Here is a 26,513-nt window from a genome sequence, read left to right on the forward strand (position 1 = left end):
ATGTATAATCACATAGCTCGCTTATTTATTCATTTAGTTTTATTTTATTTTAGAAGAACATATCTCACTTAATTGGTTGACTTATCATAAGGGTAATTTTGGAAGAAAGATAAACTCATCCATGTATGAGGAAGCCGGCGGTCCCAATGATCCCATTAGCTTTTTTTGTGCATTCAGAAAGATGAAAACAACGATATCATAAGCAGACGACTCCATCTCAACACCCGACGACGCTTGTGTGAGACAACAAGGAAGCTAACGAGGAGAAAGAGGCCTTTGACGAGTCCAGCGTGGCCTTACTTGGCCTCCACAAATGTGTATATAAGGAAACATCTTGCGCTCTGCGGTTAACCCTAATCAAGAGGATTCTTACAAGGAAAGGATCCTGCAAAATACGCGAATTAATGAGGATCTTCCCTACAAGGAAAGACCCTCTTTGCCAAGAAACGGATGTCAACTCCACGCTACTATAAAATCCCCAAAGCCCTCACAAATCAAGGTACGCATAACACTCTAAAGTGGTAAAAGTTTTCTAACTTAACTTTCGGAGGGTATTTGGCCAGTACCACATTAGTACTCTCTGTGAGGTCTTCTCTATTTCTGTTTCGCAAGTTTTATCTAGAGCACGTGAGGACCGTGCGACTCACTGACAATTTTTGGGCGTCATCAACTTAAGTGAATTATGTGCATTATATATTTATATATGACAAATACAAATGTCATCTTTTTAATGGTAGTAGGAGCTAAACTTAATCCAAAACAAAAGGTTGTAAATTAATTCACGTCAATTTAAATAAGTTTCTTGCTCAGTTGCCTAGTGGTCCCGCCAAAAAAACCCAAAGCCATTTAAAGAAACTTACAATTTTGCCTCCAAGTACCCTATCTAACTTATGATTTGGATTTTTTTTTTTTTAATAATAGATTTCTTTGATATATTTATTACTGATAACTTTATATATTTAGAAAAAAAAAAATTATATTCTTAATTTTTCTTCTCATTTATCAAAATTGATGGTTTATTATCTCTTTTATAAGTCGACCTTCATTAAAAAAATATTATTTTACCAATCTATATGCATTTTTAAAATATTTTATCAATGTATAATATATATAAAATTGAACATATTTAACTTTTAGTTGACATTGTAATATTTTGTCATATAAGTTTTTATAACCTAGCAATTTTCAATGCCCATATTATAATATATATTTCTAATTGAATTTAAATTTTATTTTATATTTAAACCCTCAATATATATATTGATAATTTTTTTATAATCACATTATATATATTTTGAAATATAGAATAAATAGTCTTATGTACAAATAAAATCATAATAAATATATATTAATAATTAACATAATTATATCTTTTAAATATTCTATTTAAAAATAAAAATCATAATAAACATCTTTTGACAACTAGCATAATGATCAAATTTCATATAAAAAAATCATAATAAATATATTAATAATTATTGTGAGGCCCCAAGGACCAAGGAGGATTGGATTAGGGAGTAAATTGCCTAGTCCAAACCTAAAGTGATAAATGTGCTTCGAGGATTTCACCCACTCGAGGATAGAAGCAGAATCAAGATAATTGGCGTCTTGTGATGTTCTAGGGTAAGGAGAAGGGGTAGTGATGAAGGCAAGGAAAAGAGGAGGAAGTTTCTTGGAAGGAACACTTTCCTCCTCTGCATTGATGTCCTACACCTAGGGTTGTCCACGGGTCGAGCTAGGCCAGTTTTGGACCCAACTTGGACCCGACCCGTTGGTGTCAGGTGGAAGGCAAAGGGACCCAAAACCGACCGCCGATGTCAATCGGTCGAGTCGATTTTGTGTTCTAGTGATGCTCAGGTTGGTTCGGTCGGTGGAGAAAGTCGCCGGATCCTGCAAACGTCACCGAAATCTTCAAAAACTTCACCGAAATCTGCAAAAACTCACTTCATTTGCACCAAAAATCACCGAGATCACCACTTGATCTGGATAGAGAACTCAAGATCTCCACTCGATCTGGGCGGAAATCGCAAGATCTACACCGGATCTAGGTGAAAAACTTGAGATCTCCACCGAATCTGGGCATAGAAAGGGAGATCTCCACTAAAACTGGGCTGATCTGAGAGAGAAAAGGAGGAAAATCAAACAAATCTACCTATTCTTTAGTTGGGTTAGCTTTGGCGAGTTGAGAGAAGTGAAACCGAAACTCGAACCGACGAGGGTCAGGTTTCGTTGGACAAAACCATCACCGACCATAGTGGTGCTCGGGTCGGTCAACTTTCGATTTGGGTGGCGGCGAGTTGAGCGGTTCCAATGAGTGGAGCGGGTCTAGACACCCCTACCTGCACCAACCTTATTAGCTACATTAATGAGGAAATGACCCCTGAACAGTAACTTCATAGCTAATAGCCCTTTCCACCACCTTCAACAGAGTTTTGATGGGACAAGCATCCTTAAGAACACCTAGAAGCATATAGATGGAGGGTTAGGATGCAAAGAAGGAGGATATAAAAGGAAGGGAGTCTCCCAAAAATAGGGATGGACATTTTTTATTTATTTTTTTTTTATTTTTAGGAAATAGAAAAAAGAGAAAATGAACAATGTATTATCTGATGTAGAACTTAAAATTATATGCAAGAAACTAATCCTCGGACCTGCCTGAGGAGAGCTTTTTTTCTCATTCTTTACTTATGTTATCCCTTTCTGTTATCTTAGGCTCTTTGGTCTTAGACTTGAATCTTGTTTAGAATTGCACTTGAAATGTTTTCCCACTCCCTAAAGAAATTCTATTATTTGGGCTTGGTTTGAAGGACAATGTACCACTGTTCTTAGTGGGCATAGGCCTTTATTTTTTAAGTACTTACAATTACTATAATTATATGTTTAATAGTTCTATATAATATACAATCATAATAAATACCTATTAATAACTAGCATAATTATCAAATTTTATATATTAATTTTATAAAACAAAAACAATCAAAATAAATGTTTATTAATAACTATCATAATTATCAAATTTTATATTTATGTACAAAAAAAAAAAAAAAAAAAAAAACTCTTCTTCTTTTTTTGGATAGAATTATATTTGATTGAACCTTCCCATTCATTCCATGGGTTTCAAAGAAGAATATTTTAAATTTCAAAAACTATAAAATAATAAAAAGAAAATAAATAAGAGTTTTTTATTATTTAAATTTGATAATTTAGGATGGGAGAATTTGAACCTTAGATATTTTTGTTAGAAACACCAGGAGGTACACACCATAAGTTCTAGACAATAAATAAGAGTTTTAATAAAAAAGAAAAAAGAAAAAATGCATTATTAATTTATTATTACATTTTAAAAGTAAAATAAAATGACAAATAAGCTCAAATTCTTAATCTATATATTTATATAATAACTAATAGCTGAAACGTTTAACTTTTCGTTGATCACTCCTCATTCCACCACATAGCTACATAAATTGCTGACACGTTCACTTTAAAATACTAAACAATTGTATCTTTTCGATGGTTTGCTTATTTAGTTTCAGTGGGTAACTTTTTATTATTGTTTATATACGCTGTTTACTTTTTGTTTTCTTCTTTCCGTTTTTTCCGTTTTCCTTTTTTTTTTCCCCTCTGCGAGAACAAACCTAACGAAGGTTGTTGACAAAAAACAGAGTACCCTTGACGCTACTGCTATTGGTAATTCCTTTTTTCACAATCATGCTATTGTTTTCTATTTTTAATTTTTAATTTTTATAATATCAAACATTTATAACTAAGGCATTGTAATATTTTTGTGCACACCATGTGTTCGAGAAAATTTTGCGCAGAGTAAACCAATTGCCAATAAAGTGTTTTGCCTTTGTCATATTTGCTGTGTTTGCTCAGTGTCTAAGATATTTTCCAACCATTGTATAAAGTTGTTTTGATGCTTGACAGTAGTGGTGGGATTAATTAAATTATATTATATTAAGATATTTGTCTTCTTGAATCTTTGTTTGACTAAGCATTGGTCTATATATTTGCTGGTCTATGCGTATTGTGCCTGCGCTGCATTGTTTGGTTTTGAAATATAGTTGGCTTATAATATATTATATGATATTAAGCCTTTTTGTCTCTTACGGTTTATTGCTTGGCTGGGCATTATTTAGATTCTGTAGTGTGTTCATACTGTGCTGCTCTTTTTCTGCAATTCGGTGATGAAGTCAAAGCAAATGTTTTATTTGCATCTCTTGGTAAGTGGTGATTGGTCATTGTAGTACACACTTGGCAGTACATGGTAAGGCAATGAACAAGAACAACTGCCTTAAGATTTTATGTTTCATACATTTTATGGATAGTTGAGGATATTTAAGTTTTAATTCTTCATTTTATTTTAAACTTAAGTTTGATTTCTATTTTTTATTAAGGCTGTGTTTGTTTTGGCTTCAAATCACTTTCGGAAATGTTTTTCTATAAATGCGGGTGTTTGGTTGTGCATGGAAAATAAATTTTCTAGAAATGCTTTTCCGTAAATCGTGTGTTTTAATGGCTTTGACCTGGAAATTGGTTTTAGTCAAAATTTTCACTTCAAACCATTTCCGGACTCACGCGCAAAGAGAGAGAGAGAGAGAGAGAGAGAGAGAAGAGCCTTCGATTTCGCCGGTGAACCCAGAGCCCAGATCACGCCACGAACCCAGAGCCTAGATCATGCCTTCGACTTCACCGATCTACGAACCCACGAACCGATCTTTGACCCAGAGCCTTCGACCCATTGATCTACAAACCCATAAACCGATCTTCGACCCAGAGCCTTCGACCCACGAGCCTTCGACTTTGTCGGCGACCCAAAGCCTTCGCGCCACGAACCCACGAACCGATCTCTCTCTCTCTCTTTGTGATTTTGATTTTTTGTGTGATTTTGATCGACCCACGAACCGATCTACGTTTCTGTGTGATTTTTATTTTTTACTTTCTCTCTTTGATCTCTGATTTTGTTGTTGTTGTTGTTGTGGTGGTGTGGGTGGTGGTGGAAAATAGCATTTTCAAAATGTTACCAAACACATGAAAATATTTTCTAGAACAATTTTCATAATGCAACTAAACACTTGAAAATATTTTTCTTTCCCGAAAATAGCATTTCCGGAAAATATTTTACATGAACCAAACACAGCTTAAGTAATTTAATATTTCATCTTTATACAAAATAGTTTTCCCGTGCATCGCATGGGTTAGCGGCTAATATATATATATATAACCAAAACTTTTGACTTTTTATTGACCTCTTTAGAGCTTGCCACATCATTATCATTTTTTTAAAAAAATTATTTTATATTGAAGTCAGTCTCTCTCTCTCTCTCTCTCTTTTTTTTTTCACTAACGTGATATTTTATGATAAGGTGCAAACTATTTGGAGATAGTGCTCTTATTTCGGAAGATATGATCTAATTGTATTAGATTTATCTATGGATTATGAGTTTAGCGTTTACGCGTTAACTCCGAAGGTGGTGTCCTATGCTCACAATTGAAAATAGTGAAACTCAAAAGTCAAAATCCAAACTTAGCAAGGAGTGAAACTCTATCTCTCTAACAAGTCCAATTTAAACTCAAACTTAAACGTTGATAATCATGAATACTATAAAAGCAGTGTAAACTCCAATATTTTTTTTTTTTTAAAGCTGAGTAGAGGTATAAGCTCTTCTTCTGTTATTTTCTTCTCCTCTACTTTGTTAAAAATAAATAAATAAATAATGGTTTTTCATGTATTTTTAAAAAATTTATTTTCATACATGAATCACCAAACCCTACACCTGTGACTGTATATGATTTTTTTTCATCGTTTAAAGTTAGACTTGTTAAAATTTAAAACTTATTGCTTTATGGGTTCGTGTACTTTTTTCTTTTTCTTATATTTGTCTTTTTAATAGTCATGTATTTTTTGAATTATTTCAATAACTTATTCTTTAATTATATATCTTTTTTTTTGGCATTTTGGAAATTTTAACATCTAAATTTGTGTTAGTTTTTGCAATATTTGAACATGTTTAGCAGATTTCAATGACTATACCATGTATTATTCTTTTGAAAGTAATCAATTTTTCTTTTATATTTCTTTGTTGTGTAATCATATACATTTGTTTTGTTTCAAAAATTTATAGGAAGTAAATCTTATGCTTTTTTAATATTTTTTGGTTTTTCAAAAGTTCTAACATCTAAATTATTCTTTTGATGGTAACACATCTTTCTCTTATATTTTTTTGTTGTGTAGTCACATATATATATATATATATATATATGTTTCATCTATAATTGCACAATAAACCTCTGAGCTTGATATTATTATTAGTTTTTTAAAGAGTTTGATATTATTTTCAAGTGTTTTTTTATAGAAACATTTTATTATTATCAACAGAAAAATAAGTGCGGAACATGTGATCACTGAAATGCAATCAGATAAGGTAATTGAACATCAACAAATCACTTCAGTTCTGCCATCATCTTCAGTACAACAAAAATATATATACCAAATTACAATAAGACAAAGTTATTGACTCATGCCCTCGATTTTAAGACTGTGATTCTCAAAAAAAGAAAAAAGAAAAAAAGTTTAAAAGGCTCTTCACCGCCATAGTTATGGTGCCAAAGTGCAATCAACATAAATACAATGCAACAAAATCTCTCTTCTGTAAAAATCCAAACCACCACAATATATATAAGACCACCTAATTAGTTCATATCACATCAAATTCAAAACCCATTCATCTGATGGATGCATCTAAAAGAGAGAGCTTTGTTAACCTCGTTCGTTTGCCATAATCTCTTGCAAAAGACTCATTCATTAAATATCTACGCAGTAGAGAAAATTCTAAGTTATATTTGGTAATAGTTTTAATTTTCTATTCCCAAAAACTTGTTTTTGAGAATATAAAGAAAAAAAAAAATTTCTTGCATCTTCGAAATTAAAAACATATTTGGTTAGTTGAAATTAAAAAAAAAAAAAATTGAAGGAAAAAATAGAAAATACTAAAACATTTTGTTACTAGGATTTGAACTTTAATTCTAACTCATTAAGTGTGCGTTTGGGCATGGCTTAAAAAAGTCAACTTATTTTACTATTCAGCTCATTTTTGCTATTATTCATGGGTCCCACTACACTTTTTTGGTACTATTGATGAGTCTCACTATACTATTTCAGTTACTTTTACCTTTATTTATAGTACTTTCAGCAAAAAGTTGTTTCCAAACAGACCCTGAAATGAGATAGATTTATTAAATTAAATGCGTTTTTTCATTGACTTTTAAAAATTAGAAATCGAAAATAGCATTTTGTAGATTTTTAGTTTTCTTCACAAATTGAGTTTTGAGAACAGTTTTTGTTTTTAGTTCATTTTGGGTTGCCAAACAAGTTTTTTAGTTTTAAAAATAGAAAATTATTTTTGGAAACAGAAAATAAGGGGAAAAAACAGTTATCAACATACCCCTAGTAACTGAAAAGGATGAGAGAGGAATTAAAAAAATGCCTTTGAAGACCAGATAGCGTTCACCCTTAGTTTCATGATCATTGTATAAGTATAAGTTCTTGGAGGATGTGAAAGTTAAGGACCAGAGTTCAAATCTTAAGGAGGGAGCTTTACACGTATATACTTTAGTTTTTAGTTTAGGTTATAGTAGAATTTTATCTAAAAGCAAAAAAAATAGAATGAAAAATAAAATAAAATCCTTGAAGGCTTGAAGAAGTTATTGCTAGTCTTTCCAACTCTATCATCCCTTCAATCCAATTGCCATTCCTGAAGTTTAAGTATGGAAAAGTTTCGTGTTTCTGTCAGTGTCACTCTTACATAGCCAAGAACTCGAGATTGTTGCTTCCAACATGGCAGTACAAACACTTTGAGTCTTTTTTTTCTAAACAAATATTTTGAGTCTATATTAACTAAAAGGTAAATGTTAACAAGTACACACTTTTGCACTAACGTGGGTCTCATTTGATAAAAAAAAAAATAAACAAAAAGAAAAAAGAACAGAAAAACTGACCAACAACTTATTTTAATATTTTTTTTCTCTCTACAAAGCTGATCCCACAACCTAAAAGCTGTAAAAATATGATATAAAACTACAATAAAGTTGATTAAAAAGTACAAAGGGCTGTGGGTATCTTACGGGTGCTCGTTAACACGACTCTAACTAAAAAACTGAATCCACATGACTTGTACTTCCTTTTTTTGGCACACACGTGACTTGTGCTAGAGGTCTATTTAGGTACTACAAATCCTTCTATGTGAATTGTACGTGGAGTTCTGAGTTCTGACTAAAACAATTGGGATGAAAATAGAGAGGATAAAATTTTTTAGTTTTCTTGTGAGTGAAATTTTTTTTATTTGGTTAAAAAAAAAATTGAGAGTATAAAAAATAGTATTTATATAAATTAATTTACTCTCATGCTTCTATTACTCTCCTAACCAATATAAATTATATAATGAAAAGAAAAATAACATGTTTATAATATTTTCACAACAAATATTAGATGACAGGATGTTACATGTTAGTAAAAAATTAATTTCAATAATAATTTGAAATTAAAATTAATAACAACTTTTGACTTAATATTTTTTGTGAAAACATTGTCAAAAAATATTTTCAAAATTACTCTTTTACAATTACTTAATAGTTTCTTTATATGGTCTGTTATGATTAGTGGTTATGATCGGTTAATAATAAAAGTAGGGTTATTAATGTGGTCAAATAAATGTGATATTGTTAGCCTATAAAAAACATGAAACAAGGTGGTCCCTCGGTCTGACCGGAATTGGAATGGATTTTATCTGTTTTTGGGTAGCCGAACCGGAAATTGGCAGGGATTCCCTGGACTTTTACCTCTCTAAAGGTGAAACGCGTTGGTTCCCCAATGTAAATGTTATTGCATAATTTGCATGCACGCCAGGTGTCCTTACAGGCTTACAGCATTGCATTTGTACAAGCTTCCCGGTGGCCAGTTCCCAGTTACTCCCTCCGTCTCACTTTATTTGTCCTATTTGAAAAGTCAAACTTTTTAAAGGAATATCATTTATTATCTTGTCTACCTTTTAAAAATGTATAAGTTTCCAAAACTACCCTTAAATAAATTTATCAAAAAATTGAATTAGTAAATTAATAGGGGTATAATAGGAACATTAGTATATTAATAACTTTTATTTTTAGAAACAGAACAATATTTTGGGACATCTCAAAATGGAATAGAGGACAAACAAAGTAGGACGGAGGGAGTATATTTTATTCTTGGATTTTTCTAATGTGTGTTTTAAGGATATACATTAATTTTTATTTTAAGAAATTTTTTTTTCAAGAATTGAAAAAATAATGACAATTTTTTCAATTTTCGAGTAAATATTTTCAAAAAAAAAAAATTTAAGGGGCACACGTTAACCAACCCTTATATTTATCAAGATAATAATTAAAAAAAAAAAAAAAGACCTACTTCCCAAAACGACAAAACTCTAAGTCTAACCCAATCATTACATCACTGTTCATTAATTTTACCTCCCTTCTCTTCCCATCTACCCCCAACAAACCCCCCAACAAGCATTTCTAAATTCTTCCCACCCCCCCCCCCCCCCACCAAAAAAACAACTATTACTATTTTTTTTTTTTTTTGATTGAAACGATTACTAGTTTACTACTAAAGTAATATGTACTAAAAATAAAGAAAAATAACTCACTAAAAAATGGATCAATTGTATTTATTTTTTAGGTTAAAATGAAAATTACACCATCTAAATTTAACTGAAATTTATTTGTAACTCTTTAATTTTACTTTTTATTTAATTAAGTCCTTTAAATTTTAATTTTTTTTTAAATTTAGATTTTTTGTTTAATTTCCTTTAAAAATTGCTATTAAGGATATGATTAACAAATAAAAAAATTTGAAAAAAATTTCTTACATAAAAAATCTATAATATATTTTTATTATACATATTTTTTATAATAAAATTTTTAAAATGAAATTGAATGAAATGTCTGAATTAAAAAATTTTTTAAACTTAAATGGCTTAATTAGACAAAAGTAAAGTTAAAGAACTGAAATGAATTTCAGTGAAATTTAAAGCGTGCAATTTACATTTTAATCTTATTATTTTTTATAATGTGATCGTTTACAACAAAGTGTGAGTAATATTTTTAATTAAATAATTACAATTAAGAGGGGGAATTGAATTGTGGATATTTTCAATGAGTTGCATGGCTTTTAATTATAATTTTACCTTTTGATTAATCCTAAATTATCAAGTTTTCAAATTCTTGATTCTTAAAAAAAAATTAAAAAATTAAAATCAAGTCCTCTTAGTTCCTATCAATTTATTATCCCTTTAGCATTTCAAAAAAAAAATTCTTTTGCAAAAAAGGAAAAGAAAGAAAAGAAACCTAACCCTTTGTTTGGTTAGGATGGATTTGGGAAGAAAAGAAGAGAAAGGGAAAGAAAGGAAATAAATTCCTTTGTTTGGTTAGAAGGGATTAGTGTGAAGGAAAGAAAAACAAAGGAAGCAAATTCCTCCATGACCCACCATATTCTTTCCTCCCAAATTGGGAGGAAAATGAGAGATAAGAGAGAGTACTTATGGTAGTACTCACCAATAAGGTGTGTTTCCCTTTTTTTTTTCCTTACAAACCAAATAAGGGAAATGAAAAAATTTATCCTTTCTCTTCCCTCTCCTCTCCCTTCTCTTCCCCCATTTCCTTTCTCTTTTGTTTTACCAAACATAGTAGAAGTGAAAGGAAAAGAAAGGAGGATAAAAGGGAAAGAAAACACTTCATTTGTATATGTTTGGAAATGGGAAGGAAAGGAAAAAAATAAAGAAGAAGTAATCCTTTGTTTGACTTGCAAAGAAAAAAGAAAAAAAAAAAAAAAAAAAAGGAAAGAAAAGAAAAGAAAATTTTATTATTTTGAATTTTATATCCCACATAAATTAGGTAGAGGGATATAAGAAAAGGACAAAAGTGAAAATTCAAATGGTTAGAGGTCAAAAAGGTGGGCTCCACTTTTTTATTTGAGTTTTCCTACTTCCTTTTCCGCCTAAATTGGCTGGATTGCAAATTGTGGACTCGGTGGATTTGTTTTCTATATATTTCGGGTCCATTTTTTAACCGTTGTTTAAACAGTTCCAGTATTTAAAGATTAACATATATTTTTACAAGTTATTAAAACAACGTTACTACACCGGTCCTTCTCTTCTCCTCTATCATCCAAACAAAGGAAATTCCTTCCTTCACCCTGTTTTCCCTTCCATTCCTTCCACTTCTCCCCCTTCCCAAACGCAGTGTAAGATAAAACTTACCAAAACGACGGAGTCTAACTGTCTAACCCAACCCAATCATTAGACCCACCATCAATTTATTTCACCTTCCTTCTCTTCCAATCTCAGTCCAATTAATAAATAAAAATAAATTATATAAAAAAAAAAAAAACGACTTTCCCTGTCTTTCTCCACAGAGCCATGGCCGAATTGGCCGTTTCTCTCTCGCCCATCCCTCCCAAACCCCCTTTCTCTCTCTAATAAAAATTCCTTTCATATTCGAATCTCACTTCCATCGTCTTTTAACTCTCTCTCTCTCTCTCTTAAATCACATACATACATGATACACAGTCACATGTATGTATATTCATCTACACACATATATCCACATCACCTCATTACGATGTCGTATTCTTCTCAATAGAAACCAACCCTAATTCGCACCTCGAAATCGATTCTCCAATGGCGATCGTCACCGGCGATCGGTACCAAGAAAAGCTGGTGAAGTTCGTTGAAAGCGAAGTCGGTCCGTTACTCGATGGCACCGTGGTCCTCAAAGTGAACCCCACGGGCTTGCACTACGTGCAGTCACGGCTCGAGGCGCTGAGAGAGCTCGAAGGCTTGCTCGCCGGCGCGCCGGTGGACTATCTCCGCGCCTACGTGTCGGACCTCGGCGACCACCGCTCGCTCGAGCAGCTCCGGAGGATTTTGAGGCTTCTGCCGTCGTTGAAGGTGGTTTCGGTGTTGCCTCCGCCTTCGCGAGATCCTATGCCGCTCTCGTTGTTGCCGTTTGGGAGGCTCAGGGTTTTGGAGCTCAGAGGATGCGATTTGTCCACGTCAGCAGCTAGAGGATTGTTGGAGCTTCGGCACACCTTGGAGAAGATCATTTGCCACAATTCTACTGTGAGTCTGTGTTTTTGAACTCTTTGTAGAAATGCATTTTCAGTTTTGAGTGTGGTTGTAGAAAGAAATTTATGTGAATTATGTGATTTTTCTTCTTCTTCTGTTTCTTTCTAATAGTGAATTAAATATTAGTTTTAATTTACTTTCAATTTTGTACATTTGGAATGGAAATCTCTGTTTTTTGAATTTAACATTTTCTTTGATTCATACGGTTCTATTTTCAATTTTCACTATTGAGTGTGGCTCTGGAATGAAATTAATGTAAATTGAATGGATTTGATTTGATTTTTAATTTTATTGTTCTTGTGTTCTCTATTTTGGTTCCTGTAAGGGAAAGAAATTGAGATTCTGGAAATTTTTGCAGTTTCTACTTTTCCTAAATTTTAGAAGGAGCGGTTACTGTTCTTGTTCTTGAATTCAATGCCAGTTTGAATTTACTATTAGAAGTTAGAACAATGGTTAAGTGATTAAATTCATTGTTTTATAACCGCTTAAGCTTTTGGAACAATCACTAATTTATCATTTATTTTCAGTTTTATACATTTTTAATGGAAGTCTCCGTTTCTGAATTTATCATTTTCTTTTTAGACTTTTGTTTGGTATGGAAAAAATTGAATGATGTGGTTTGGAATGATATTTAGGTTGCTCTATGGCATGTTTTTGCGAGTAGAATTGTTGGGATAAATTAAATGGATTTTTATTTTATTTTTCTCTTCTTTTATTTTCCTTATTGGTTCCTGTAAGGGGAAAAAAAATTTGAGATTCAGGAAATTTTTTTGCAATTTCTTCTTTTCCTATTTTTATCTGGAGTGGTTATACTTCCAGTTTTGTATGTTTAGAATGGAAATCTCTGTTTTTGAATTGAAAATTTTCTTTTTGGTGTTTGGCTTTGTATGGAAATTGATTTGGAACAATTTTTAGGATGCTCTACGGCATGTTTTCGCGAGTAGAATTGCTGAGATAAAGGACTCTCCGCAATGGAACCGGTTGTCATTTGTTTCTTGTGCGTGTAATGGCTTGGTTCTCATGGATGAGTCTTTGCAACTTCTTCCTGTTGTGGAAACACTTGATCTTAGTCGCAACAAGTTTGCAAAAGTGGATAATCTTCGCAAGTGTGCCAAATTGAAGCACTTGGATCTTGGTTTTAATCACCTAAGATCGATTTCATACTTCACCGAGGTACTTCCTTAAAGTAGTTGACTCGTGTTAAAATAGAGTAATCTGAAAGTACATTATTTTGGTTCTTTCTTCAAAATGCTGTCCATAAATTGGGGAGCTTTTGTGCACGCATATGTATAACTGTATATATTGCACAGTTTTTACAAGATAAGGAATGTTTTGCCAAGAAGCTCTAGCTCAAATGGCTTTATCCCACCATAAGAAACAGGAGGGCAAGCTTTAGCTCATATGAATGTCATCCTGAGCATTTAATTTTCAATATTGGTGCTACAAATAGTTTTTCCATTTCCAAGCCTTTTTGGCTGAATGCATTCAGAAGTCTTACTGATTATTTAATTTGAGTGAACAGAAAAGAAAAGGCTAATTCAGTGGAAAAATCATTAAGAAGTCTGTGGACGAGATATTGAAGGAAGGATAAAACTTAGATACAGTTCCTTAGGCTCAATATATTAGGCTCCCCAATTAAATTCAAACACATAGCTCTACTGAATTAAATTCTCATTGGAAAAGAAAACATTGTTGCCAAGAGTCTTATAGCTCAATTGGTTAGCACCGTAGAAACACCAAGGTTCAAATCTCCCCTCCCCCAATTATCAAATTATCAAAAAAGAAACACTGTTAGTGCTTTATTAGTCAATGCAACCATGTGTTTGAGTTTAATTGGGATCCTAATGTTTTGCACCTAAAAAACTGTATGTAAGTTTTGCCCTTGAAGGCTTGTTCTGATTATTAGACCTTTAGAAAGAACCTTAATTAGTGGAAAATAAACCAGATTTGTGTAGCCAATATAATCTGGAAATTCTGTCATAGCCAATGTAAGTCTGTATGCTCCAACCCTCTCACTAGGAAAGTGGACAGCATTAAAATCTCCTGCCACACACCAAGGAACATCCCATATATTCATCCCTTCTTTCAATTCAACCAACAGATTTTTTCTTTTTCTTATGATCTGGGCTATAAAAACCAGAAATCACCCAGTCAAAGCCATCTTCTACACTCCTGAATAGGATAAGGAATAAGCTCCAACTGTGTAATATAGTTTTTCCACAACCCTCTTATTCCACATCAACATCACATCACCCCAAGGTTGGAAATTGTTTTACTTATCTGAAATTCTAAATTTATACAAAAACATATTTATTTTTGGCTTGGAAAAAGTGCTGATATAAATTGAATGTTGAGCAGCATGCTTTAAAGACTGAGTGCCAAATAGATTTTAATTCGCTATAAATTTTTAATTTGTAATTAGCTTTGAATGCATACTCTGATGTTGTTGGGCCATGCAGGTATCATGTCATATTGTTAAACTTGTTTTGAGGAACAATGCTCTAACTTCATTGCAAGGGATTGAGAATTTGAAGTCACTTGAAGGACTTGATGTTTCCTACAATATAATTTCTAGTTTTTCAGAGATAGAGTTCCTAACAGACCTTCCATCTCTACGAAGCTTATGGTTGGAAGGAAATCCATTGTGCTGTGCCCGATGGTATAGAGCACAAGTATTCAGCTTTTACATGTATCCAGAAAAAGTAAGTGATTTAATATATATTTACTCTTTGGGACTTTATGTTATGTAGTTATATTTAGTTATGTTTGTTGGGACTACTAAATCATAATTGCAATTTTTTTTTTTTTGGCTTGCAATTTTACACCCCAGCTAAACTTACAGTTTCTTTCCCTCTTCTGTCGGATGCTGTTTAGTTGAAGTTAGATGACAAGAATATTAGCACCAGAGAGTTCTGGAAACGGCAAATTATTATTGCCAGCAGGCAAAAGCGACCTGCCAGCTTTGGATTTTATTCTCCTGCAAAAGTTGATGCTAAAGAAGAGGGGAATATTAACCCAAAAAGGGTATGTGGTTTTGAAGTTAATATGAAGCTATACCTATATAAAATAATAAAAAAAAAAAGTTAATATGAAGCTATGTAAATCAATTACATGCAAGACCCTATGAGATTTGGGTGATTACTTTTTGCCCTAGTTAAAAAATTTAATGTGATGCTTGGCCATATTCTTCTGCCACACAGTAGTTCATGCTTTAAAGTGCGTTTTCACTAGACCTTAATAGTTTAGCAATTAGCATGTTTCCCTTTCTTTTCCCTAAATAATATTATTATGATGATGGCTATTGTTGGCACTCTGTGTTACTGCGTTACTTGTGTTTTCTCTTTATTAGTTTTAATGTGATGTTATTTTTTACAGAGAAAGGTGTCTCGTCTTGCTTCTATTGGGAGCGAAGAAGAGAGCACAGGTGTATATTCTGACCAAGAGTCTGTATCATGTGACATTGACATTCAAAGCAGGACAGATACTGTCATCTCTGAAGATGAAGCTGAAATAGTTGATTTGATGAATAGAGTTGAACTCATGAAGAAAGAGCGCTCTGTTCTTTGGTTGCGTGAGTTTAAGGAGTGGATGGATCATGCTTCTGAGACCTCTGTGGACAGAGGTAAAGATATTGGGGCATCATTGCATAATGAAAAAGAAAATTATATGAAAAAAAGGTCAAGCAAAAAATATCTTGGTGAAAGTTCAAGATATGTCTCAGATTCTGTTCAGGCTTCTGGAGATGAGAGTAGTACAAATATTTTAGAATCTGATAATTCCTTTGCAGATACATCTACTGGTTTGCCTGCCAATCCATACTTTAGCCAAATTGGTTTATTGGGGATTAGTGGCGGGGATTCTCTAGTTGGCTTGGGAAGAATGGATACAAACAAGGAGCATCTAAAAACATATTCACATGAAGGGATTAATATTATTTCTCCACAAGCTAGAATTTCCCACCCTGATACCAGCATCCAAGGAGGTCATGGTGTGATTGAAAATCTCAGCGTATCACCATTATCAGCCATTGATGATATATCGGAGTCTCATTCAACCATTGCTTGCCCTGGATCACCCCCTCATTATCAAGAGGACATTCTTCATCGTCGTCACAACTTAGTTGAAGAAATTATGCAGCTATCTGCAGAGTCCTATTCAGTGGCATCATCTGATAGTAATACCAGCTGTAGTGATGATGATTCGTGTGAATCAATACCAGAATTTGATAAGTCTACGAATGATAATTATCTGAATAGGATTGTTAAAGAAAACTCATCTCCAAATGATTTCGAGGATAAGGATTGTGATCAAAGACATGAAATTTTCCATGTGAGAGAAAATGGCAAAGATTTTCCTGCTGTTGCTCTTGATGATGAAATTGCTCATTTTGTCAACCAAGAGGCAGATTTTTTGGAGACGAGAAAAGGAAAAAGGAAAATGAAGAAAAGAATTATTTCACTAGTAGCAGAGAATAATGTGGTTGGCAAAACAGAACCATCTCATGAATCAAATGCAAATCTGGATTTTCTTAGAGCTGATATGGAACCTGAGCAAGGGAAACAAATTTCATGTCAGAGTGAACTTCAGGAAGTTATTCATAAGGAACAGATGTGGACAAACAGAAACAGAGCCCCTCCAATTGATGCTAGTAGTTTTTCTGGATCTAGGTGCTCATCAACAGGTGGTAATGATTTTATTGAGAACTATTTCAATATAAATGTTGCGGATTCCAGCATTCATGAGACTTGTCGGCAGTATTTGCATTGTGATTGTGTACTTGAGCCAGAATCCAAATATAAAGAAAGGTAAATATTTATCTATTACAATGAATGATAGGAAAACTGAATTGGGTGACACGGATTTTTTAGCACCTGCAAACAAAAACAAAAAAAGAAATTTCGCTTATGTTATCATGTGCCAAATGATTTGTTAATGATGCTTGGACTACTAGTTAAATAATTTTTGCAAAAAAAATTTCGACATATTATATTTTATTATGAGAATAAATCCTACTACTTTTGATCCTGGGAATATGTATGTTATAATTTATTTCTACTGGAATTTTAAAATTTAATATCAGACATGCTCTCTGTAATGATTTTTTTTTTTTATATATACTTCTGGAATTTTCTTGTGAAAAGCATAACTCTGTGGAGTGATATTAAGTGCGGTATTCACCCCACCACTAAGTTCTAAATATCAGTGAGACATAGTTACATTTGCAAAAGTCTTGTAGCTCAACTAATTGGTACTTCCTAGTGTTTTCAACATAGACATCTAAGGTTCAAATCCCCTCCCCCATTGTAACTATCAAATTATAGAATTGGACTAAACAAATTTGATATCTGCCAAGAGTCTTGTAACTCAACTAGTTGGCACCTCTTGTTGTTTCTAGTAAAGACATCTAAGGTTCAAATCCTCCCACCTCCAACTCTTGAATTATCAAAAAATAAAAAAGTTAAACAAATCTGATCTCTGTTCTCTTATTCATACATGGTTGGATCATGTTCTCTAAGATATTGTTTCTCTAAAGCTACATATACCATTTTTTATGTTTGTTATTTGGACTTCCCAATAGACTAAACAATATTTAGAAACATTTAATGTTTTAATTATTTATAGATGAAGTCGGCCTTTTCATTTTTAATTTGTCTTCATTGTTCCAGATGCGGAAAAGTGGTTCTGTTACTGAGCAGTGAAAACAAGTTTTATGTGCTGCTTATTGGAGTCACAGGTGATGGATCAGGTCGGGTTATGAAGTCTTTGCAGGAGGCATATATTTCATTGATTTTATTATTAATTATGATTACTTGGGAGATTTCTTCTGCTGTATTTCCAGCCTAATGACAGCTGAAGTGGCTTTATGCAGGATCTATTATTAGCTTATTAGGTTGCCATAAAGTTGAAGATATCAGAGAGGTGTCAGTAGGATTAGGACTTCAGGTTGTGAGGTTAGTGATTTCTGGTACTTTTAGTAAATCCAGAACCAATCGTTTTCCTAAAAACTCTCTTTTTCTGTGTTTGAGACAGGGTGTACATTGACAGAGGATCAGCATACGTGTTTATTACTAGAAGCATTCAGAAGTCAAGTCAATTACTTAGTACCTTGAAAGTTTTTGATCCACATGAGGCAAATGACAGTTGTTCTTTAAGAAGGTGATTTATGGCCTAAACGTTTAGTTTTGGAACTTGCTTTGGCATTACTCTGTGTACTATTTCTTTGTTATATTTATTTAGTTCCAAAGTCAGTAGGCTATATATACAAATTTCCTTTTCTTTGTTATGATAGACTGGTTTTGGAAATTTAAATGGCAGTTTGGAGCAGGTTCAGGTTGAATTGTTTGAGAAACAAGTATATGGAGGTTTGAAAGTGAGCATATTCCAATATTCTATGGTGCTATTCTGGCACAACAACAATGAAGGTAAAGTTCTCACTTCTTCACCCTTGTTATGATTTGTATATAAACGTCTGAGCATGTTGTGAGAGTTCAGTCTTCAACCGAAAAAAAAAAAATTTCTTGGTGCAAGAAAAGGAAATTGAACATAATGTGAAGCATTGAAAAAGAAAAATAATGAAGGAATGCATTTAAAATTATTTGTTTTTGAAATAATTTGGAAGTGCTTGGGGTGTAGGTATATGATGGTTGACAAGCCTTTTCAATAAGATCTTAAGCATTAACAAAATGCCTAGTGATGGAGGAAAAACACTTTGATACTTTAGTACAAAAGTGAAGAAGATATTCATAATTATACAAATGACTGGAATTAAGTTTATGATTCTCACTGTGAAGCTCTGGGGGAGAGCGATAGAATATAGGTTTAGACATGAAACAATAGTGAAATTTAACTGTCTCAATTCCCATGCGATTGCACCAAAAATTCTAGTTCCTTTGGGATTTCCTTCTTGATCCATAACAACCAATATCAGAAAATCAATTTGGTTTTATGTCAGGGTGATTTACTATAGTTGTCTAATGGACAAATATGCTTGAAAAGATTTTCATATGGTTTTTTAATTTAGAGACTGTATGATAATACCTACAGAGGTTATTTGTGAGTTCTTGAAATGAAAGTTCCTCTAAAGTATTAAGGTGATTAAGGATATTTACGACAAGGATATAATTAGGGTGAAAACAAGTATAAGCATTACAAGTGAGTTTCCAATCACAATTCATCAACAAGTATTTCTCTTTTTGTTGGTTATGGATGATTTTACTAGATCAATTCAAGATGAAATCCCTTAGTGTGTATGCCTTTTGTATACAATATCATTGTTGGTAAAAGCATGCTTAAGCACAAAGCTTACAAGCTTAGTGTTTTTTGTCTATAAGATGAGGCGCATTTGCATGATTTATGAAGCTTTTTTGATAAACTCAAAGTGCACCTTTTGGAGCTTTTATTTTATTTTTATTTTACACTAAAAAAAGGGACCAAATTTGAAATGTAGTTGTCAGATCTTAATGCTGTTGAGTATTTACCATGGATTTGTTACAAAAATAGATAATTAAACTAGGCAAACAATTTAACTAACACCAACAAGGATAAACTTTAATGATGTTCAATGTTGGTTTGTTGCTTAGTGATGCTTGAATCCAAAATTTATTCAGAATGTGGAATTACCAGCTCATGAATAAAATGGATACCCCTTGAATAGGTATAGCATCAACAATGTTCTATATCAGCTCACTTGTGTGCATGTACTTACCGAAGGAACAGAGTTCTTGTACATGATCTGAGCTGTTACTTTTTCACCAAGTTGAAAGAATTGAACTCAGCTCTAAATTTTTTGAAATGTTCTATACCAGCTCACTTGTGGGCATGTACTTATTGGAGGGACAGAGTGCTTGTACATGATCTGAGCTGTTACTTTTTCACCAAGTTGAAAGAATTGTGTTCAGCTCTAAAATTTTTGAACCTATGTTCCACTTTTAAAAGAGAAATAAAGGATATCTGTTGAATAGTTTTATAAATATATGATTACTTTTACATGACCATAAGTTCTACAATAATTCTAAATTTTCTACTCACATGCAACAGAGGATTCATGGCATTCAAGATCATTGTTTGTCATTGGAGACAATCTGCTTCTTTGTATTGAGGACCTTGTGCAGTTCAGCTCCCTTTCAATGGATTCATCTTTGCCTCCATATTTCTCAGTTGATTCATATTGCTCCATCGTTGACATATCTGAGATGGTAACTTTTTGAATTTACTAAAGCTTTCCTTGAGGCCTACATTTATAAGCATTTGCTAGTTTTATACATCACATTCACCTAAATTGCTAAGTATTCTTTTCTATCTCACGAGTCACTAATGTTTTGTTCCTGGTTTGACATGTGTGTTTTTCCTTCTTTTTTTTTTTTGGTTGATGAAACATGTTGTGTAACAACCCGAAGAAAGCACTAACAACATCTGCACGTATAAATCTGAGATCCACCTAGTAAAAACCCATCGTGGGACTCGGCACATGTCGCACATCACACAATCAAACAAACAATTTGGGGTATCACATATGCGTGTGTTTTTTGGTTGACAAAACGTGTTATCATATCAAAAGGATTATTTATTGTTACTAGTTAAGTTACAGTTATCATCATTATCATTGATAACTGTCTTCACTTCTATGTTGATATATTGTTCAGTCTCTACTGGATAACAATGTAGTAGATCATAGCGAAAGGATTATTTATTATTCTGAATGAGGAACATGGTTTGTACATTTGTAAGCATTTTCTAGTTTCCTATATTGTATAGAAGATTTTTGTTTTTCTTTCCCAAATTCTTAGATGCTAACATGTTTCTGGTTTGACATATTTATTATTTCTTTTGTGGATTATTGCGATCATTGTCTTTGTATTCTTTAGTTAATATCTTCTTGAGCCCGCAATGGAAAGGTATGTCTATAATAGATGGTAGTCAAGGGTTTATGCATGCCATGCTTAGTTGCGACATTGTGGTCTTTCTTTAATTGAAGGAATTTTATTATAAAAAAAGGATATATTTTAATATTTGTTGTTTTCCTTGCCTCATTGCTCCATTACTTAAACCAAGATTTTTTTTCTAACCAAAAAAAGAAAAAAATCACTGGAGGTGTGCAAAATGAGGTGTGCAAAATATTTGATTCATATCTCAACTCCATTTCTAGGTCATTGAGACTAGAGAGAGTTGGTGTGTGACCATAGCTTTGAAATGTACAGCATCAGTATTCTGCTCCTCTGCCAAAGCTGACAAGAAGGTTGCAGCAATCAATGATGAAAAAACAGCTTCAAGCCCTGTAACATGGATGATCAGGTGGTTCTCTGAAGACAGTCTGTTCCAGTTCGTGGCATTGGTGAAGGCAATCCATGCAGGAACATCCATGTTTCCTTTGCTTGTGAAATGTATATCTTGAAGCCCCTTTTTTTTTTTGGTTTTTTATTCATTTCATTCTTTTGATCTGCATTTTCATTTGTTTTTGCTTCCCATTTTGATATGGTTTGTTAGCAGCCTTTAGTGTGGCGAGCCAACAGCTGCCTTTTTTTTGTATTCTTTGATTTTTTTCTTTAGTAGTTCATGTACAAAATTTGTACAGTACACAACATCAAAGGAAATTGATATTATCTGTTGTCTTGTCCTGCTCAGTTTCTCTCCCTCACACACATTTTCATTTAGGAAATTGTACGGTAAACTTTAGCTTTTAATGTTCATATGAGAGTGTACGGTAAATCTTTGCTGTGTCTAAGATTATTATCGAATGACAAGCCAAATTCATGTGGCATTATCTTTCTCTTGTGCTTGTGCTCTGCATTGGTACCTGCAAATACTGTCGAAGAACATAGACCAAAAATGCTTTTGCAAGTAAGGGTCTGTTTGAATAGGTTAATTTTGGATCAATTCTACTCTACTTTACTCTCCCTCAATCCAAATGTACCATGAGTCTTCTTCCACCATCTTTCACTCTCACTTTGTTACGAAGTTTATAAAGTTTTTTCAATCATGTTCATAAATTGATCCATGTTTTGATGTAAAAATGCTAGGCTCTGATCAATAATTCAATATTAATATGGTAAGTATTATTCTACTATAGTACTATAGATAACACTGTTCGGAAGTTTCGAAAGAAAGAAAGAGTAGAGGGGAGAGAAATGGTTGGAATTTACCATTTGCCCTTGTTTGATTTTTTTTTTTCAAAAATTACAATTGAAAAGAAAGAAGATAATTAGATATAATTTAAATTGACAATTATACCTCACTCTTGTTCATTTTTTGATTTTTTATTAGTTCCATGATACACCTTTCACCAAAGCAAATCCGTCATTAGAGATGTGTTCTTTTCCTTTCTCTACTATTATATGATCCTTTTTCAGTTTCTCTAAAAAAAAAAATATGATCCTTTTCTTTGTTAACTCTCTCTCTCTCTCTCTCTCTCTCTCTCTCTCTCTTATTTTTATTTTATAAAAATTTATTTGTTTACTTATTTTGCATGCAAACAGAGAATATTTTATTAAAATAAAGCAAAGAATACAAAAGAAAGGAGCAGCAAGTTCCAAAATATCATCAATATCTTTTATTTGATTTTTAAGACCTTGATTTGTTGTTAGCTCCATGATTAAACGCTCTTCACCAAAACAAAATTGTCATTTTGAGATGTGTTCTTCTCCTCTCTTTGTTTTATTACCATGCGATCATTTTTTTTCACTCTTTGTTAACTTTTCTCTTTTCTCTCTCTTTAATTTATTGGTGATCCCTAAGTGAATAAAATTGATTTATCATCCATCAATAAAGTTTCAAAGGTTAAAATGATGTATTATGGGGCCATTTTTATTTTTAAATATTTTTAAAATTTAATTAATTTTTTTTTTTTTTGGGCATGCAAACAGATAATATTCTATTTAATAAAATAGAAAACTTGATTAAATTTTTAGCACATATGTTTTAACAAGAAGCCAAGAACAACAAACATGATTAAATTTTGAACACATATATTTTATCCCAATACAATCCCATAGGAAAGTAGCTATTAAAATAATGGGCGTGCAAATCTTCTGTCTCATTTTCCCACCTTTACTCTATACTTCATGAATAAAAAACTTGTCACTTGTCCATCTATTTGAGTAAATCAGTAAATGACAATTTTTTATCTTTTCTTATTTAAGTTTCTTAAAATAAATAAATAACCGTACACATTCCCACCACTACCCACCATCACTTGTCCACCACCACCAAATTGCTGAAGTAATCAACGGCCAAACACTGCCACCAAATCCACCTAGTCCAATTTGTGGTACTGGTACACTGAAAAAAAAAATTACATCAAGACCTCCAAATAGCCAAAAGCAGTATCCCACATTCATAATCGTTACAAAGTAGACAAACAACACCGAAGCTAGACATTTTCAGTTTGGTTCCATCTTTAAACAACTTCTCATAGCTTCTAAGCATAAATTAAACCCCCCCAATACCAAAACAATTTCTAGCAATCGAACTATAATTTCTAACCAAAATCGGTCTCTGTAAATCAAGTTCAAGAATTAAGTCAAGGCATCTAAATTTTCTCAGTGCAGTAATGCCTCTCAATGGTAATCTAAAATAGCACGTTCCTTCTATTTCATCTCCTCTGTTTTCACTAAGACCAAACACATAAACTAATACCCATTTATGGATCTAAAGACAAGGTGGTAGTGGTGTGTATTTGGTGGCCGTGTATGGTTGTGACTGGCATTTATGTGCAAGTTACACTTTAGTGAGAGTTAATTTGAATTCCAAATAAAATTGGTAATTCCGAAGAGGAAACAAATTAGTTAGATAGGGATAATGTCATAATTTTTAGAAACTTCCTCTAGCATTTATGTGCAAGTTATGTTTAAGTGAGGAAGAAGAAATGCCTAAGATTTAACAAATTAATCAAATAGAGATAATGTTCCAATTTTTAGAAACTGAGTACACGGCTTGGAAGAAGTGGACTTAGAGTTCACAAATTGAAAGTCCCTTAAATAATAGTATAGATTAAATAGACCAACATGTGGCAAGTTTTTATTAGTAGAGCGTAAAGTAGAGTAGAGGGAGCACGATAGAAGATTTGGTGGACTCACTTATCATGACAAACTTAAGCAGCACACGTGTTTTATACTTCTATACCATAAAATCTCAAAAGTAGTTATTAGAAAGTGTGGCATTTATCATAGGAAGATACTGTCCAACATATTCCACAAGATCCAACGTGGCTGATTTCAAGCCATCATTTTGATTTCTAAGGTTTAGTGCTAACTTCATCAAGCACTTCTTAGACTTGTGGTGTTTGACAACCAACCTAGTTGTAATAATTTGTTAGTTTAGTTAGCGATTATAAATAGGCATGCAGTTTTGATGTAATTTTATCTTAATTTCAGCTCTGAACTGAAGAGTTGTTCTTTGTTTTCCCAGTTTTATTTGCAATTCCAGCTTGGGTACTTCATCTTAATGCAATTCCACTTCATCTCGTGGATATTTTGATCTTTATTTCTGTCAGTATTATTCATATTCGTTGAATGCTCCCTCTTTCTGCTAGTCTTTTCGCGAGACTATCCATGACTAGTTCAGAAGTCACCTACAATCAAATATTAAGTAATTAGCTAGTTTGGAGTTAGATTCTAGTTTTATCTTCTTTAAAACCCCTATTCTAGGCTAATTGAAGCCCATATCTAATTACCTAAAGTTCGGCCACTATACTATTAATGAAACACAAGTTCAGGAAGAATCTAGTAATAGTAGCCCACTAGCTTCTAAGTAGCTCACCAACTTCAGCCATGCCTAGGTTCCCTTTAGCTTATTTTTATAAAAGTTGATTTGGGGAGGTCCATCTAATCCATTTAGATAATAGGTGTTTGAGATGATTTTTGTTGCTTGAACACATGTCATGCTTTGATACGTTGAGAGTTAGAATCGATCTTGAGGGGAGGAGTTGAGTACGGAATTTATGCCAATAGGGTCACCCATTGGCCGCTACTGTTGTGCTTTCCCTTGAACAATAAAAATAATGTGATTGATAAGTGGTATGAAACAAGAAATATAGAATAGTTGTAACATAAAGCATTAAGCAACAATACAATAGCATTAAGGTTAGTTGCGAAGTAGTCTAGAGGATATTAGAGCTTGATATGTAAATGTTTACATTAGTGCCAAATTAAACCATGTCAAAAGATAAGAGCAATCAAATGAATGTACATCTAGTGATGCTAGCAAAATAGGATCAACGTGTTTAGCAAAATTGAGATTTTTGCGACATTCTTTACAAAGTTAAAATAACATTTTAAATGAAACTCAAGCAAAGTTCCAGTAAAGCTAGAACAAAGGCATTTAGTAGTTGTAATCAACTTTGCTCAAATGAATTCAAGTAAATATCTTTCAATAGCAAAGTAACAGGAATAGCAAAATAATATAAAGAGCTTAGCTAGACTAAGATTATATGTTCAGAAACAACAAAATAGCTATTTATCCTAGTCAAATAAGAAGTCTCCAGTAACAAGTGAGATTAACATAGTTGCATATAAATTCTATTACACAATAACGTAAGGCTTCACAGTTAAAACTAAATAAACATGATAAACATTAATTACAGCTAATGAGATGAATCCAAAATGTAAGGAAGAGAAGGTAAGTGAGTTAGAGGGGGAGAACATAACTTTGGTGGTGCATGCCAATGATAGATAATGTTAACTGTGATGTTAGGGAACTGCTGGGGTTTTAATTGTGCTGCCAAAGGCATGAGAAATATTCAAGTTAATGAAAGTGAAATTTTTTGATGATGGATGAAAGAAGAGTGAAAATGATTCAAAGGTATTAGACTTGCTGGTTTTGAGAGACAGATCTCACCCCCGTCTCCCATCAAGAAAGAACAACTCCCCATTTATAATCATAGAGAGGTTCCGGCTGCTGCTGGCAGCAGCTTTTATAATCATAGAGAGATTCTGGCTGGAAGCAGTTTGCTTTTTGAGAATGACATATCATCCAAACTAGCAAATGTGTCAAGATAAGTTTTTGATAGTCTTCCTTGACATTTTATTCCAGTCAAAGTTCAAAGCACAGATTTCTTATACATATCATCCAATAAAAGTTTTTATTTTATTTTATTTTCACACACAAATCTGAAAAATTTCCCCAATTTTACTTTAGTGCAAATCTAAGAAGTTTGTTCCATTTTATTCCAGTTTATTTTCCTATTCCGCAAGACATAGTGACTAACCCATACGGCATCTTTTTTTTATTTTTTTATTTTTTAACCTTTTAAATATCTTTTTTTTCAAAAAATGCAAGTGGCAAGACTGTAACCCATACGCCAAGACTAGAGTTATTAGACAAGACCACTCAATGATGAGACTATTCATCCTGACACATGTT

At 32.7% G+C, this 26,513-nt stretch overlaps 1 protein-coding gene across 6 annotated transcripts; it reads left to right on the forward strand.

The window, feature by feature from the left end:
- The first annotated feature begins 11,396 nt into the window (after positions 1-11,396).
- LOC115963527 lies at positions 11,397-21,778 on the forward strand. Of its 6 annotated transcripts, none has more exons than XR_004085847.1 (11): positions 11,403-12,152; positions 13,074-13,331; positions 14,618-14,860; positions 15,033-15,182; positions 15,534-16,963; positions 17,825-17,904; positions 18,028-18,109; positions 18,189-18,314; positions 18,484-18,580; positions 20,196-20,353; positions 21,304-21,778. XR_004085847.1 is itself a non-coding variant. In XM_031082549.1 (11 exons), exons 1-11 carry the CDS (start codon positions 11,712-11,714, stop codon positions 21,547-21,549), a joined length of 3,321 nt encoding a protein of 1,106 aa, XP_030938409.1. In that variant the 5' UTR covers positions 11,408-11,711; the 3' UTR covers positions 21,550-21,778. The 6 variants fall into 6 exon arrangements, 4 of the variants coding, with proteins under 4 accessions (XP_030938413.1, XP_030938409.1, XP_030938411.1 ...); XM_031082549.1 differs by having other exon boundaries at positions 11,408-12,152; positions 18,474-18,580; XM_031082551.1 differs by having other exon boundaries at positions 11,408-12,152; positions 18,474-18,580; positions 21,356-21,778.
- Positions 21,779-26,513: the final 4,735 nt, after the last annotated feature.

This window comes from Quercus lobata, chromosome 10, assembly GCF_001633185.2.
Source record: "Quercus lobata isolate SW786 chromosome 10, ValleyOak3.0 Primary Assembly, whole genome shotgun sequence".
NCBI lineage: Eukaryota > Viridiplantae > Streptophyta > Magnoliopsida > Fagales > Fagaceae > Quercus > Quercus lobata.